The sequence below is a fragment of the Rhinopithecus roxellana genome, chromosome 19 (assembly GCF_007565055.1).
Source record: "Rhinopithecus roxellana isolate Shanxi Qingling chromosome 19, ASM756505v1, whole genome shotgun sequence".
Lineage (NCBI taxonomy): Eukaryota > Metazoa > Chordata > Mammalia > Primates > Cercopithecidae > Rhinopithecus > Rhinopithecus roxellana.
Window position 1 is genome coordinate 53,179,847 of NC_044567.1, and position 16,437 is coordinate 53,196,283.

At 50.1% G+C, this 16,437-nt stretch overlaps 1 protein-coding gene across 2 annotated transcripts in view; it reads left to right on the top strand.

Moving 5' to 3' along the window:
- ANKFY1 (ankyrin repeat and FYVE domain containing 1) overlaps positions 1–16,437 on the top strand; it is a 99,343-nt gene that overhangs the window by 77,026 nt on the left and 5,880 nt on the right. For both annotated transcript variants that reach the window (XM_010382188.2, XM_030922818.1), the window contains exons 12-22: positions 2,457–2,685; positions 3,601–3,699; positions 3,964–4,117; positions 5,486–5,654; positions 6,454–6,572; positions 7,914–8,070; positions 8,731–8,931; positions 10,980–11,156; positions 14,282–14,429; positions 14,880–14,970; positions 15,785–15,909. In XM_010382188.2, the coding sequence (XP_010380490.2) occupies positions 2,457–2,685; positions 3,601–3,699; positions 3,964–4,117; positions 5,486–5,654; positions 6,454–6,572; positions 7,914–8,070; positions 8,731–8,931; positions 10,980–11,156; positions 14,282–14,429; positions 14,880–14,970; positions 15,785–15,909 (1,669 nt within the window). The remainder of the gene's footprint in view (positions 1–2,456; positions 2,686–3,600; positions 3,700–3,963; positions 4,118–5,485; positions 5,655–6,453; positions 6,573–7,913; positions 8,071–8,730; positions 8,932–10,979; positions 11,157–14,281; positions 14,430–14,879; positions 14,971–15,784; positions 15,910–16,437) is intronic.

The window sequence follows — 16,437 nt, forward strand, 5'->3', positions numbered from 1 at the left end:
GCCTGGGATGGCTGGCATGGTGGGTGTGACGTGGAGCCCAGGCCGGAGCCAAGTGGGAATCGTCTTGACAAGCAGTGGCCTGTGCTGTCCTCTCACACTGCATTGGGATCCAAAGGAGCAGGTTCCGCAGGAATTGCAGAGTCAGTCTATACCACACGCATGCTTCAGGCTCCCGGGAGCGAGGGCAAGAGAACTGTTCCAGCTGCTGCAGTGCAGGGATGGCGTGTGGAATTCGGGGACTCGGAGGGGCCGCTTGGGAGGGCTGTGGGGATAAAAGGGGGATGCTGTGCGCAGTGTACCCTGCTCAGGTGACAGGTGCGCTAACATCTAAGAAATCTCCACTCAAGAACTTATCCGTGGAACCAGAAACCACCGGTACCCCAAAGACACCGAAGTATGGACTTAAAAAAACAATTACTGTGGTGAACCCATGAAAAAAAGAGGAAACTGGCCAGGAGGAGGAACCTAAGTAGGGGGAGTAAATTCCATTGTGATTTCTGAATTTCTAAACATTTAGGTAGGGATGTCTAACAGGCTGTGGAAAAATAAGATGCAAAAATGGGGCTGGAGGCCTGGGTTTGAGAGTCTCCTGCTTGTAGATAATGGCAGAAGCCGTGGAGTAGATCAGCACACCCAGTGAGAATGTGTAGGAAGAAGGTCTGGAACAGGAGACAGCCCTGAGGAAGGGGGGAAGGGAGAGAACGAGGAAGAGGAAATACTTGGGAGGGCTCACACTGCAATTATAGTTCCCCTGCATGGGGAGGATTTGGGTGGGAAGCGTGTGCTCTGGGTCAAGGCGTAAAAGCACTCAATCCTTATCTGCCAAAAGGCGTAAAAGCACTCAATCCTTATCTGCCACTGTAGCGAGTCCCACAGATAATGTTCAAAGCTGGAAAATCAAGAGGCAGCAATAAAAACATGTTAGTTAGAAATATGGAGATTTACAAAACCCAGCTGGGAGAGTTAAAAGTGACTCCTGCTGGGAAAGGATGATTTTTTGAGGGAAAAGGAGGAGGTAGGATCTTGCTTTTTTTTTTTTTTTTTTTTTTTAAGGCTAGTCAAGTAAAGCAGTGGCTGTGAAGGAACAAATGAATCTGTAACTGGTTGTGATCAGTTAGTTGTAAACATCACTGCCAGGGATCTTGCTGTTTTTTACAGTAAGCCTTGGAGAGTTCTCGCCTCTCTAAGTGATGATGATGTGTAGCTCTGATGAGGGCAGGCACCGTATGCAAGCGCCGTACTGCAAGCAGAGTGGTATGTTCTGTTCATTTCCACTTGTTTGCGTGGGAAAACTCCAGCGTGTGTGTATACATACGGACATACACATAGACATGCCGCAATGCTTAAGCATGTGCTCACATGCATTTTCCTGGGAGTATTCTGTCAATGGAGAGAAACATGAAACTGGTAATAATGGTTCCAAATGTGAGAGGAAACTTCTCTGTAAATATTGCATCAGGTACCGGTAATACCCATTAAAAATAATTTTTAACTTTTAAAAGTAGGGGAAGGAGGTCTTGATCAGAGTTCAAGATGAGATTGATGCTAGCAGGCCACAGAAACGGAGTGCAAGTGAGGAGCTACAGAAGCAGCGACGGCCACCGTGTCGGCTGCTGATTGCCGGTGCCTCGCTCCCAGGTGGGGGCTGCGCGGCTCTCCCACTTGCACTGTTTATTTTGGTGACACTTGTAGCTTGTTATTGTTCTGTCATAATAAGCATATATTATTTTTAGAATTAGAAAAAAAAAGTTACGAAACAAAGCAAAGGGCGGTTAAGGAGGGCCTAGGAGGTGAAGTCAAGAAGCCAGCTTTCGGAAGGTGCTTGGGGAAGACACTGAAGAAGCGAAAGGTGGAACCAGGCGCAGTGCCTCACGCCTGTGACCCCAGCTATTTGGGAAGCTGAGGCAAGAGGACTGCTTGAGGCTTGAAGTTTGAGTCCAGCCTGGGCAACACAGCGAGACTCCGCCTCAAAAAAAAAAAAAGGGCCGGACGCGGTGGCTCACGCCTGTAATCCCAGCACTTTGGGAGGCTGAGGCGGGTGGATCAAAAGATCAGGAGTTTAAGACCAGCCTGGCCAACATGGTGAAACCTGTCTGTACTAAAAATACAAAAATTAGCCGGGTGTGGTGGCGGGTGCCTGTAATCCCAGCTACTTAGGAGGCTGAGGCAGGAGAATTGCTTGAACCCAGGAGGCGTAGGTTGCAGTGAGCTGAGATCTTGACACTGCATTCCAGCCTGGGCAACAGAGCGGAACTTGTTTCCAAACAAAACCAAAAAAAGAAAGAAAAAAGATACTGAGAGCGATGATGGTTCAGGAGAAAAAGAACAGAAATCAGGAGGGTCAGCTGGTGACAGGATGAGCCCAGGACCCGAGTTTTTTCTCTCCGGCTGCCATGCTCCCTTCGTGAAGGGAGTTCCTGTGAGTGCTCAGATTTCGGCCATTTGTTTCCATTCAGGGAGAAACCCCGTTGCACACAGCATGTCGGCATGGCCTGGCCAACCTCACTGCAGAGCTCCTGCAGCAAGGTGCCAACCCAAACCTGCAGACGGAGGAAGCTCTGCCTTTGCCAAAGGAGGCTGCATCCCTGACCAGTTTGGCGGACAACATCTATCTGCAGACACCACTGCACATGGCGATCGCCTATAACCATCCGGACGTGGTGTCTGTCATCCTGGAACAGAAAGGTAAGTATGTGGGAATACTGTCCATCATTTTGACTTGGGGACAGCGGTTTAGGATCGTTAGTTACAGAGTTGATGTTTCTTCTGTTGGTGAGTTTCGTATAGCTAGTTTCTTACTCCCAAAAAACCCTTTCAGGTCAAACTAGAGAAGCATGTAGTCTGGCTCTTGACTGCTGCTTCCCTGTGTGTGTTTTCAGGATGGGGCCTGCCCATTTCACTTGTTAGGTTAAGCTGGTAGAACTTTTGATTCTGCCGTCTGTCTTTATTTGAGTATTTCTCCAGGCCATTTAGTGTAGGTCAAGCAAAGCTGTGCCTCGGTGTGAGCACTGTCTTGGAGAACCTGCTGTGGCAGGCACCCTGTGAGAGAGGGGCCAAGGGCAGCCCCTGCGGGACAGAAGGGTCGTTTCCCTCAGAAAGTCTTCCTCATGCCTTCTCTTTCCTGTCCTGAGGTTTATTTTGCTCTTGCCTCAATCCTTGTTAAGGACAGTAGTTTTTTAGCATTGTCTTTTTGGAGGGAGAGGTGGGGTTTTAGGTACTGTGTGCCCTTTTTTTGGTCCTCACAGAAGTTTTAAGACTGTAGGAGGGAAAGTTTTAAGATTGTGTATTTGGAAACATCATCAGGGCGTTGTTTTCGTCTTTTTAGTAATCAAGTGTGTTTCCGTAATGGAGCCCGTTTTCCTTATGTGAAGAGTCAGTGTTTTAAGCTTTAAAAAGATTGAGTTTCCCCCTAAGTTTTGCTCCAAAATATCAGATTTCTGGGCTTCGAGTCCTGACAAGATTTATCTACTCTCTTTTTGTAGCATTGATCGTATTATACCCAACAGTTAGTTTGAAACTGAGTTCTTACTCTACTGAATGCTTTAAATGGGATCCACAGATGGTGAACTCAAATGTTCTTTTCCTTTTTAAAACATTTAGCCAATGCTCTTCATGCCACCAACAACTTGCAAATCATTCCGGACTTCAGCCTCAAAGATTCCCGAGACCAGACTGTGCTGGGCCTGGCATTATGGAGTGGTAAGGCCGTGCCGGGGCCGCTCATGTCTGCAGACAGACAGCTGTCCAAAGCAGGGCTGGGCGGGAGAGAGGGAGTGAGAAAGAAAGAGGAGAGTGGGCTAATCATTTGGTTGTGAAATAATCTTTCTGTTTGAGTTAGGCCTGTTAGATCCAGTGGAAAACTGCTGGCTTTGAGAAGTTGAGAGGGTATGTCTGTTGTAGTAAGATGTTGAGGAAGCGGGAAAAGCTGAGCGTGGATGAAATCGGGGCTTGTTTCTTTCCCAGGCATGCACACGATCGCAGCCCAGCTGCTGGGCTCTGGGGCCTCCATCAATGACACCATGTCGGATGGGCAGACCCTACTGCACATGGCCATACAGCGGCAGGACAGCAAGAGCGCGCTCTTCCTCCTGGAGCACCAGGCAGATATAAATGTCAGGTAGGATGAAGCCGTACTCTCCACTGTAACACCAGGTAACAATTAATTGAGATGTCAAAAGCACAGCCTCGCTTGTAGAAAAGTGTTTTTGTTTCATGTTAGATAAAGGAAAGGAAACAGTAGCTCTAAAAACACATAAATGCAGTGTTGTCACAAAATCATCAAAAGTCTTGATTGTAATGGAGAAAAGGAACTGTCCTTCGCTCTTGTCTGAACCTTTCAGGACCAGTGCACAGTATTGCACAAGTCTCATTGTAAAAAACAATCTAAAATCAGGTTTTGTTTTTTTTTTTCTTTGAGTCAGGATCTCACTCTTGCCCAGGCTGAAGTGCAGTGGTGCGATCTCGGCTTACTGCAGCCTCCGCCTACTGGATTCAAGCGTTTCTTGTGCCTCAGCCTCCCAAGTAGCTGGGATTACAGGCGCCCGCCACCACACCCGGCTCATTTTTTGTACTTTTAGTAGAGATGAGGTTTCACCGTGTTGGCCAGGCTGGTCTCGAACTCCTGACCTTAAGTGATCTGCCCGCCTCCGCCTCCCTAAGTGCTGGGATTACAGTCGTGAGCCACTGCAGCTGCCCTAAAATCAGTTTTGTTTTTTTTTTTGAGACGGAGTCTCGCCCCGTTGCCCAGGCTGGAGTGCAGTGGCGCCATCTCGACTCACTGCAAGCTCCGCCTCCCGGGTTCACGCCATTCTCTTGCCTCAGCCTCCGGAGTAGCTGGGACTACAGGCGCCCGCCACCACGCCCAGCTAATTTTTTATATTTTTAGTAGAGACAGGGTTTCACTGTGTTAGCCAAGATGGTCTCGATCTCCTGACCTCGTGATCCGCCCACCTCGGCCTCCCATAGTGTTGGGGTTACAGGCGTGAGCCATTGCACCCGGCCTAAAATCAGTTTTTAACAAGGAATTTCAGTTACAATGAAGAACGTTCCAACAAATGAACCACCAGTAAGGCTTGAGGGGGAAAAACACATGGAGTCCAGTTGTTATTGTGGTTGTATTTTCAAAAGAACTCACCTGGATCTCCAGTGACTCTGAATGACTGAGCGGGGGAAGGAAGGGTTGTCAGCTGGGTTCTTGGGTGGCATTGTATTAAAATGCTCTAAAAAGTGACTGTCGTTCTCTAAGAATTCAACACGCTGGGATGTTATCTTCGAGAGGCAATAAGATGACATGGTTATGTGTTCTAAAAAGGCAGATTGAATAGACACTGTTTTCACATTTAATTTCCCTGAGAAAATATTTCATGACGGTGAGTGAATGTGATCAGGGCGACGGAAGATTCTGGGCTCTGGAATGCCCGGAAGGGCACCTTCTGTGCTTTGGCCTCAACTACAAATGTTGGTTTGGGTGTGCCTGTCCTAGCAGGACTCGGGACGGGGAGACGGCCCTCCAGCTGGCCATCAGAAACCAGCTTCCACTCGTGGTCGATGCCATATGCACCCGAGGAGCGGACATGTCTGTGCCCGATGAGAAGGGGAACCCCCCGCTGTGGCTGGCCCTGGCAAACAGTCTGGAGGACATCGCGTCCACTCTGGTGAGACAAGCACAGCCTTAGCCTCTGTTTACAGATGGGGAGACATTGTGTCGGGGCGGAGCTGGTGACTGCATAGCTGTCACAGGAGCAGGAGATATGCCAAGTAATATAGTGGGACAAGGACAAGCAGTTGCAAGTCACGTGAAAGAAACTTGCAGTTCAACGTGGTCTTGGCCAACACTTTTGTTTTTAGGTTATCTTCACCAAGAAAACCACCAAGAAGCGAGAGAATGGCGGCATTTCCTCAGGAGCCCTCTCCTGGGCTTGGCTGATTTGCTGTGGGGTGTCCTTATTATCACCATAGTGATAATTTCCTCAGTCTTAGGTTTATCACCCTTGTTTGCAAGACAGGCCCCAAAAGTGGAGGCAAACCTGCACGTTCTGGTTCAGCTCTCCGAAGGGCCTGCTGTGTGAGATGAAGACGTTATGCACCTGGAGGTTTTAGCTAGTTGTTGAGCTTACCTGTTAATTACAGGTGTGTTACTGAGGACCGGTTGGTGTACACAGACACTTTGTGTTTTCTGTCCCTTCTAGAACTCAGCTCTAAAGGACACAAATCCAGCATAACTTGTGGATACTTCCCAAGTCTGTCCCGCAGGACCTAGAGCAAGAACTTGCACACAGCAAATTTCAATTCGCGTTTGTAAAACTAATGAGTGATACAGATTAAAGTAATTATCATTTAATTAACCGTATCTTATCCGAAAATGGATTTAATGCTATACATAGAGCTCAGACTTGGTAATAAAACGTTTGCCTTTGCTCAGCAGTGTTTGTGAATAACTATGTTTTTCTGCAGGTCAGACATGGCTGTGATGCCACATGCTGGGGTCCAGGACCTGGTGGATGCCTTCAGACGCTCCTGCACAGAGCCATTGATGAAAACAACGAGCCCACCGCCTGCTTTCTTATTCGCAGGTCTGAGAGTCCCCAGTATCTCTCCAAACGTTTCTAGTGCGCTTGTTGGAAACTGGTTCTTTCCTTTTTAAATCCATCTACAGTCTTGGTATACCAGTAGCCGGCTTGACTTTCGCAGTTAAGGTTATCAGAGAGTCACTGTTCTGTCATGTCAAGTCAGCCAGGAGCCAGGCTCACTTGTGACAGGAAGAGCTCACAGGCCTGGGTCAAAGAAGCTGAAAGCTTAAGTCAACGTCCTGCTTTGGGAGCTGCCTGAGCTCCTGTAGTCATGGCAGACCAGTTCAGACTGTGAAGCAGGAGGCTACGGCTGGGGAGACCAGATGGTCTCTGCAGGACCCCACCACAGTGTGTGAGTCCTAACAGGCTCTTTGGCCTCCTCGGAGTGTGGGATGTGTGGGAGCCAAGCTAATTCAGGAAGCCTTTACAGCAGTGGTTTTCAAACTTTATGGTTTTCTTTTTTTTTTTTTTTTTTTGAGACAAGAGTCTCGCTTTGTCACCCAGGCTGGAGTGCAGTGGCGCCATCTTGGGTACTGCATACTCCGCCTCCCAGGTTCACGCCATTCTCCTGCCTCAGCGCTGGGACTACAGGCGCCTGCCACCAGCCTGGCTAATTTTTTTAAAATATTTTTAGTAGAGACGGGGTTTCACTGTGTTAGCCAGGATGGTCTGAATCTCCTGACCTCGTGATCCACCTGCCTCAGCCTCCCAAAGTATTGGGATTACAGGCGTGAGCCACCACGCCTGGCTCAAACTTTATGGTTTTCAAACTTTCTTTTTGTATTTTCTATTTTTACTTTTGAGATGGAGTCCCGCTCTGTTACCCAGGCTGGAGTACAGTGGCGCGATCTCAGTTCACTGCCACCTCCGCCTCCTGGGTTCAAGTAATTCTCCTGCCTCAGCTTCCTGCATAGCTGGGATGACAGGCGTGCACCACCACGCCTGGCTAATTTTTATGTTTTTAGTAGAGAAGGGGTTTCGTCATGTTGGCCAGGCTGGACGTGAACTCCTGACCTGAGTTGATCCACCCGCCTCGGCCTCCCAAAGTGTGGGATTAGAGGCATGAGCCACTGCATCCAGCTTGTTCTCAGACTTTAAATGTATGCATATCCCCCTAGGGAGTTTCTAACAATTCTGATGCCCGGGCTGCCCACCCCCAAGACCAGTCACAGAAGAATCTATGGGAGTGGAACCCCGACTCTGGTATTTGAGGCCGGGGCCTAAGGACAGCAGACCTGGCCACAGCAGGCACTGTTGGGTTGGATGAGGCTCTACATTTGTGGTCAGCATGCCTGTAGGCCGGGTCCAAGCGCGGCGTTTTTTACATTTCCCCATTCCCTTCAGTGGCTGTGACGTGAATAGTCCCAGACAACCAGGCACTAACGGAGAAGGAGAGGAAGAGGCTAGAGATGGGCAGACCCCTTTGCATTTGGCAGCCTCTTGGGGGCTGGAAGAGACGGTACAGTGTCTTCTGGAGTTTGGTGCCAACGTGAATGCACAGGTATGTCGTTTCTGTTTTCCAGGGAGATAGATGTAGCTCCAGCATGAGGGAAACCTCCTCCTATGGCAAAGGACCTTGCACAGTCCCCAGTTCCAGGCGCTGCTTCTTCATGAACACACGGCCTCCCTTGCAATGTTCATGATTTCAGGCTGACTGTGCTTCTCTGTGCCTTTGTCCTTACTACAGCAGGAGGAAGATTTGTTTCAGCCCTTTCTCTTTGCCTCCTGTTCCCCCGTAGTTACAGATTTCCACTGAGAGTTTAGTCCCAAATTGCATATTGTATTTAGGAAAACATCCTGGTAGCTCATTTGAGCACCCCGAGTCACACCCTTTGATGCTTTTCAACATTCGAGCCTGTGCAGATTGATATCCAAGGCCCTGTAGCCGGATAAGGAGTGGTGGCTTAGAGCGGAGACTCGCTGCAGGTCTGAAACACGTGTGTGCCGGGTCCACGGTCACCACTGGGTCGCCGGAACGTGGTGCAACAGGAAGTGACTTTCAGTCATTTCTCTTTGGCCTCTTTAAACGCTGAGTCAAACACAGGGTGGGAGTATTGATCGAGTCTCCTAACTGAAATTTGATTTAAAAGTTATACCCCTTCATATTTTTCCTGAGTTTTATCTTGCAATTGAACATTAAATTCTGTGCCTTGTTCCATAGGATGCAGAAGGAAGAACCCCCATCCACGTGGCCATCAGCAGCCAGCACGGCGTCATCATTCAGCTGTTGGTTTCTCACCCCGATATCCATTTGAACGTACGAGACAGACAAGGGCTGACCCCGTTTGCCTGTGCCATGACTTTCAAGAACAACAAGTCAGCTGAGGCCATCCTCAAACGAGAGTCCGGGGCTGCTGAGCAGGTGAGTGAGGAACACCCAGCATTCTCCACATTGTCCCTGGGCACCGCGGAACCTGGAGACTCACAGATGTCACCAACTAAATATGGCTCTTCCTGGAAAGGACTTTGGTTGGAAATTGTCCTCCCTGTCCTAGAATGTGGCTGCTGAGATGTCCCATCAGTGCAGGAGAAGATCTGGCTCCTCTGCCTGTATGTCAGCGCCTGACAATGCCAGGTGGAGACGGAAGCGGAGGCAGTGGGCTGCATCGTAGGAAGTCTGTGGCATGTATAGCTGAGCTCATTCTTTGCTTTTGCTAGGTTGGTTAACTGTCCTAGTAAGGAGTGTCTTTTAAGGAGCTTGCATTGTGATGTTGGGGCAACTTCCTGAGTGTTTTGGAGGAGTTCAGTTACTCAGCAGGCTCAGCTGTCCTTGTCCTTTGTGATTCTTTCCCAGCTGCTAAATCTGGATAGTGAACTGTTGATCTGCAGCCACCAACTGGGTGGGAAATGGCAGTAACAACTGGTCTGAGTAGGAGTGGGGATGGGTTTGTCAGGCCAGTCCTGCGGGAACCTGACTCTCCAGCCAGCACCTAGAATACTGGCAGCATTTAGAAATAGCCATTCATGGCCGGGCGCGGTGGCTCAAGCCTGTAATCCCAGCACTTTGGGAGGCCGAGACAGGCGGATCACGAGGTCAGGAGATCGAGACCATCCTGGCTAATACGGTGAAACCCCGTCTCTACTAAAAAATACAAAAAACTAGCCGGGCGAGGTGGCGGGCGCCCGTAGTCCCAGCTACTCGGGAGGCTGAGGCAGGAGAATGGCGGAAACCCGGGAGGCGGAGCTTGCAGTGAGCTGAGATCTGGCCACTGCACTCCAGCCTGGGCGACAGAGCGAGGCTCCGTCTCAAAAAAAAAAAAAAAAAAAAGAAATAGCCATTCATGAAGGGGAGATGCAAACTTGGGACCCGGATGAAGTGAAACCCTCACGTGGGTGGAGATGATTGCTTGGTGTCTTAGGCTTCTGTACGCCACCTGTCTGCAGCATTGTCACAAGTGTGACTGGATTGTGTAGGTGGGGACCTCACATTTTCTCAGGTGGTGTGAAATGGCCTCTCCTGTTTCTTCTCTCCAGTGTGGAACTGGACTGTTGATCACAGCACTTTGCAGATCCACTGCTTACGGGACTGGCATGTGCTGTGGCTGTGTGGGCCTGTGAAGCGGTGTGCCATGTGTGCAGCACTGGGGTCTTGCTCACTGCCGCCTCCACACGCATGCTAAGACAGCTCTGGGAACTCCAGTCTACGAAGTGGTTTGATTTCGTTGAGCTCTCTTGGCTTTCCTTCAGTGGAGTAAAGCCTGTGACTTGCTGTTGGCTCCCTCCCGCATTGTGTATAGTCTTGTAGCTCAGTAAAAGAGGAAACTGTCTCCACATTTCTGAAGCCGTTGTTTGACTGCTCGGGTCAGGCTGGCAGTGCAGCTGGGGCATTAGGATGCTGGGTGCTTGTTTTAGCCAAAGCAAAGAGACTTCCAAGGCTTGTCTCCATCTCTGCCTCTCCGTGAGTATCCTGATGTCTTGGTGCTTTCATTTCCCTATCCTTCAGATTGTCTTTTCTTGGTTTTCCACATCCAGTTCCTACTACAGGAGGCTGCCAGGGCAGCGTGTGTTACTGCAGCAGCTCCCTTCCCCTGACCGTGTGGGTGCGGCTATGCACACCTGGCTCTGTGGCTCCCTTCCCCTGACCGTGTGGGTGTGGCTGTGCACACCTGGTTCTGTGGCTCCCTTCCCCTGACCGTGTGGGTGCGGCTGTGCACACCTGGTTCTGTGGCTCCCTTCCCCTGACCGTGTGGGTGCGGCTATGCACATCTGGTTCTGTGCACAGATGTGTAGAGCGGGTCTGTGCGTGGGGTTGGGGGATGGCGTTTCGTGTTCATTCTTGGGAGGGGGTTTCCTAAGACTGAGGGAAGGTCTCCATCATGACCTCTCCAGTGGTCAGTTTAGCTTGCAGATGAAGCTCAGGAGGTACTCTTAAAAGGGAACTAATCTTTTGCTTTGCACTTGTTGCTGTAGGTGGATAACAAGGGCCGGAATTTCCTTCATGTGGCAGTTCAGAATTCTGATATTGAAAGTGTGCTGTTCTTGATAAGTGTCCACGCTAATGTAAATTCAAGAGTCCAGGATGCCTCCAAGTTGACCCCCCTGCACCTCGCTGTCCAAGCAGGCTCAGAAATGATTGTCCGCAATTTGGTAAGTGATACAGAAATACTGCGTGTAATAATACGTTGTCAAAGCAGAGTGTAGAGCTTGTGCGGAATCTCATCACAGGTGCTTTGCCCGGTGTTGTGAAAGGCCAGTGTGAATCTGGGGAGTGAGGCCGGTGCACTCAGGAAGATGGTGTCAAGGGCTGCGTGTCCTGAGCGCCTGTTGGGCTACGTGGGCTGCCAGATGCTACATGGGGCCCTGCAAGAAAGCAGGGTTTCGACGGCAGAGGCAGGACGGGAGCGCAGCAGAAGCGGAGACCTGCTTCTGTTCTCTGTCAGGCATTCAACTGGGACTTTAAAGTGAGCTCTCTCTTAATTTTCAAAACCACAGAAGGGTATAAGAAATGTTTTGTGGCCGGGCGCGGTGGCTCAAGCCTGTAATCCCAGCACTTTGGGAGGCCGAGACGGGCGGATCACGAGGTCAGGCGATCGAGACCATCCTGGCTAACACAGTGAAACCCTCGTCTCTACTAAAAAAAAAAAATACAAAAAACTAGCCGGGCGTGGTGGTGGGCACCTGTAGTCCCAGCTACTCGGGAGGCTGAGGCAGGAGAATGGCGTGAACCCAGGAGGCGGAGCTTGCAGTGAGCTGAGATCCAGCCACTACACTCCAGCCTGGGCAACAGAGCGAGACTCCATCTCCAAAAAAAAAAAAAAAAAAAAAAAAAAAGAAATGTTTTACATTTTACGAAGGAGAAAATTTAGGCCGAGAAAGAATTTTACCCCCTAAGGCTATCTAAGCTAGTAGTGTTGGATTTTAGCCTTGGCACTGGACTCCAAAGCCTGCTTTTTCCAGTATAACATAATACCACCCAGGCAGGGAAGGGTCTCAGCAAAGATGCGGAGATCCGGAAGTGCATGTGGTGTGTTTTATGTAGGAAAATTTGGTAGAAGTTGTAGGAGAGTTGAAAGAGCTGTGGTTAGAGAGGCAGGCAGAAAACAGTACGTGGGTGTCACATTTCAGACCGAGAACTGTGAGCAGCCAGTATGTTTTAGCAGTGGAGAAACCACTGTAAGTGTCTGAGCTGAGAGAACAAGGCCAGAGCTGAGCCAGGGCCTCCCCATCTGGTCTGCTCCTTAGAGCCGGCTGTCGCTGGTCCCTCCCTCAGCCCTTGACGCATGCCGCGGAACTGGCCGCCAGGGCACCTGAGCAGCCTTTGCTGCCTTGGTGTAACAGTTTCTGAAGAGTACTTTTTAGAGAAGCCTTGTGACTTGATTGTGTTTGAGCTGAGGCAGCATTTGAAGGAGGCGCCTTGAGAGTGAGACACACAGGTGTAGGGGGGCTCACCGGTTACTAGACCGTGGGGAGGATGTGGCAGTGAGTGTGAACTGAGGAATGAGGAGAGGTGGATCCGATGATGCCGGGAACAGACTGGATGTGGGAGAAGCAGCCAAGGAGGCGGAGCTGGGTCCCAAAGTCGTAGGGAATCAGCCTCGTGATCATCAGTCTTTATGCCTCTGTAGGGCGGAAGGTGGTCTACTGTCCCTGACCAAGGTTCCTGCCTTCCTGGGGCCCAGCATGACAGATGATAGGAGCGCCCAGAAACACTAGAAACAGCGGGTTTTCCAGTGTCCACGTGCTCCTTTCTCTTTGAATTGATGCTGCATCCTGTTTGAACCTGTTATACTGAAACCCCTTCCCTACCTCTCTCCTCCCAGTTAACTAGCTGTGGGGCCAGTGATGATCCCTAACATAGCACCAGGGCCCACGAATATGCGTCTGTGAGATGGCCTGTATGGAGAGTCCCATATCCACTCATATGTCTTACCCATCAGTGATGAGACTGGGCGCCCAGAGTTCTGGGGAGGCTGGGATTTAGAAGTCAGGGTCCTAACAGAGCAGCTAACCAGCGCCTAGATTTTCCCAGAGGCAGTGCCTGTGCACACGGAGGAACCAGGGGTGGCCTTTCACCTCAGGAGTGGCAAATTGGGTTCTGACTACAGACCACAGCAACTGTTTTTTAAACTTTGTCAGAAAGAGGATGATGAACTTCAAATACTAAATGCATAGGGCATCATGTAAAGGTCCCACCTGCTGTTTTGATTCTGTAATTCTTTGTGTCCCCTCCTTTTTTTTTTCTTTTTGAGACGGAGTCTCTCTCTGTCGCCCAGGCTGGAGTGCAGTGGCCGGATCTCAGCTCACTGCAAGCTCCGCCTCCCGGGTTGATGCCATTCTCCTGCCTCAGCCTCCCGAGTAGCTGGGACTACAGGCGCCCGCCACTTCGCCCGGCTAGTTTTTCGTATTTTTTAGTAGACACGGGGTTTCACCGTGTTAGCCAGGATGGTCTCGATCTCCTGACCTTGTGATCCGCCCGTCTCGGCCTCCCAAAGTGCTGGGATTACAGGCTTGAGCCACCGCGCCCGGCCTAGCTCAGGCTTTGAAGGCTGCAATGAGCTATGATGGTACCACTGCACTCCAGCCTGGGTGACACAGCAAGTTGCTGTCTCAAGAAATAATAAATAGAAAACAGTAGTGAACTAGTACCTACTCAGTGTGCAAAACTCAGAGCATGTAAGGAGATGAAACCGAGTGTCTCCCTTTGACTCCAGCTCTTCCGAGTATGGCGTTTATGCTTTGAAACACCTCCCAGGTGCCTGTGTGCATGCATGCTTGTGTGTACACAGAGCGCTGCCTTCCCCAGATGGAATCGGACTATCTTCTAAATTGCAAGGCTTTTTAAACATACTTGTTATCCACATCTTTCCATGTTAATCGATAAATATTTATCATCTTACTCTATTGTTTGTATCTATTACAATTTTTACAACCAAACCCCTTTGCCATCAGGCTTTCCTATTACAAGCAGTAGACACCCTTATATAGTACAGTGAACATCACTGTAGTCTTACACAGTTTTTGTATACGAAAGCCTTAGAAGTGGCGTTTCTGTATTCCAGGGAATGGCTGGTTAACATTTTGATAGGTAATTGCCAGTCTGCCCTTGGCACAGGTTTTGCTGGTTTCTGTGTGAAGCCCTTATGCTCCCAGCTCTGTCAGCAGGGCAGGCCATCAGCCTCTGTGGGTGTCAGAAGACAAGCAGACTTGGCCCCCACAAGAGGGATCTTGATTGTGGCAGAGAGACTGACTGTTCGTGTAATGAATTTCAACAGCTTCTTGCAGGAGCCAAAGTGAATGAATTAACCAAGCATCGCCAGACTGCCCTTCATCTTGCTGCCCAGCAGGACCTGCCCACCATCTGCTCAGTCCTCCTAGAGAATGGCGTGGACTTTGCTGCCGTGGATGAGAATGGAAACAATGGTAACTCCCAGTCATTCCTTAGTGGCTTGAACTATCCCTCCATTCTAGGGGTGGGGGTGCAGTGCACCCTTGGGTCTGCTCCCCCTGGGAAGGTTGGCTTTTATAGGAGAAAGCTGTGACAGGAAGTGCTCTGGGTAGGGCATCCAGCCAGGCCTTGGGCAGCCTCCTCATCTGAGCAGGAGCCCTGGAAGCCTGCACTGCCTCCTTGGGAAACTATTAAATCTCACCTTTGGGTAACTGCTGAAGCAGAAAGCACAGCACAGAGCAGGCATGAGATTGCATTTGTGACGCATCCTTGAGGGTGATGAAGACCAGAAAGGGTGGCTCTGTGCGTGGCCGGTCGCTGCTGTGGCCAGGTCCCATTTACAGAGAGGTCTGTGCGGGTGAGGGGAGTGGGGAGTTTTCTGCCTGTGCTTCTGGGCTTGCACAGTAAGAGGATTTACTTCCCAGCTCTTCATCTTGCTGTCATGCACGGCCGGCTCAACAACATCCGGGTTCTCCTGACAGAGTGCACAGTGGACGCCGAAGCCTTTAATCTGAGGTGAGTGCACGGGGCCCACGGCGCCTGCTGCTCAGAGCTGCTGGTTGCTGGTGCCTCCCATCAGCCCCAGGGAGGGGCTGCAAAATTGGCCACTAGGGCCCCTCACCAGCTTCGGGTACTTTATTTTGGTACTTTTGGTACTGCTATTTTGTTTTAATAAAAAATGCTTCTTAAAAAAACTTTTGGCTGGGTGCGGTGACTCATGCCTGTAATCCCAGCACTTTGGGAGGCCAAGGCGGGCAGATCGCGAGGTCAGGAGATCGAGACCATCCTGGCTAACACAGTGAAACCCTGTCTCTACCGAAAGTACAAAAAATTAGCCGGGCGCGGTGGCGGTCGCCTGTAGTCCCAGCTACTCCGGAGGCTGAGGCAGGAGCATGGCGTGAACCCAGGAGGCGGAGCTTGCAGTGAGCCGAGATCGCGCCACTTCACTCCAGCCTGGGCGACAGAGTGAGACTCCATCTCAAAAAAAAAAAAAATTTTGTTATGCATGCACTTAGGTTACAGTAAAATACAAAATAAGAAAAAGAAAAACTTTCTAGAACCTACTTTTCCCTACCTGTTTTTCGGGTAAGGAAAAGTAACCGCATGAAACAAAACCAGGCCTTCCCACATAGGCCTGCCTCCTCGTTTGATAGTGGGAAGAACAACCCTCATCTTATCGTATGATTTTCAGAGTTCAATGTAAGGAACCCAGTAAACTCAGCATGTCTTGTAGATGTATCCACCGTCACAGAGTTCAGAAAATTCTACTTATTTTGTGTGTGATGGCCAAGGCAGATACATTCCTAACTTTTCCAACTTGTTGTATCAGAGGCCAGTCACCACTGCACATTTTGGGACAATATGGCAAGGAGAACGCGGCGGCCATCTTTGACCTCTTCTTAGAATGCATGCCGGAGTATCCTCTGGACAAGCCAGACGCAGACGGCAGCACGGGTATGTAGCAAGGCCGCACCCTGCTTCCTGGAAAAGCAGGAGCCCAGGCACACATCGTTATCTGAGAGCATTCAGCTCGCAGAACAGTTCTGTTGGGCCCTCTGAGTGTGAGTCACTGAGCCCTGTCGTGGAGTCTGGGGTGTCTGGTTTTAGTCACCGTCACATCTCAGGGAGTCTGGGGTGTCTGGTTTTAGTCACTGTCACATCTCGGAGTCTGGGGAGTCTGATTTTAGACACTGTCACATCTCAAGTGCATCGAGCGCTCTGAAACCATCCATACCCTTCTCCAAACAGGCCTGCCCACCTGTTTTTGTTTCCCTCATTTGCCTTTTGTCCAGTCAAATAGGGCCCTACCCAAGCTCCCAAATTCTAGCAGAGAAAGAAAGTATAAGCATCTCACAGGATCTTCAAAAGGAAGAGATGCCCTCGAGTATGTGTTGGCATGCTTTGAGCAAGTGGCAGACTGCCCAGAAACACAGGGTGCCTTCTTATGCAGAGGCTCCAGGCCTCTCCCGGCTGCTCTGGGTC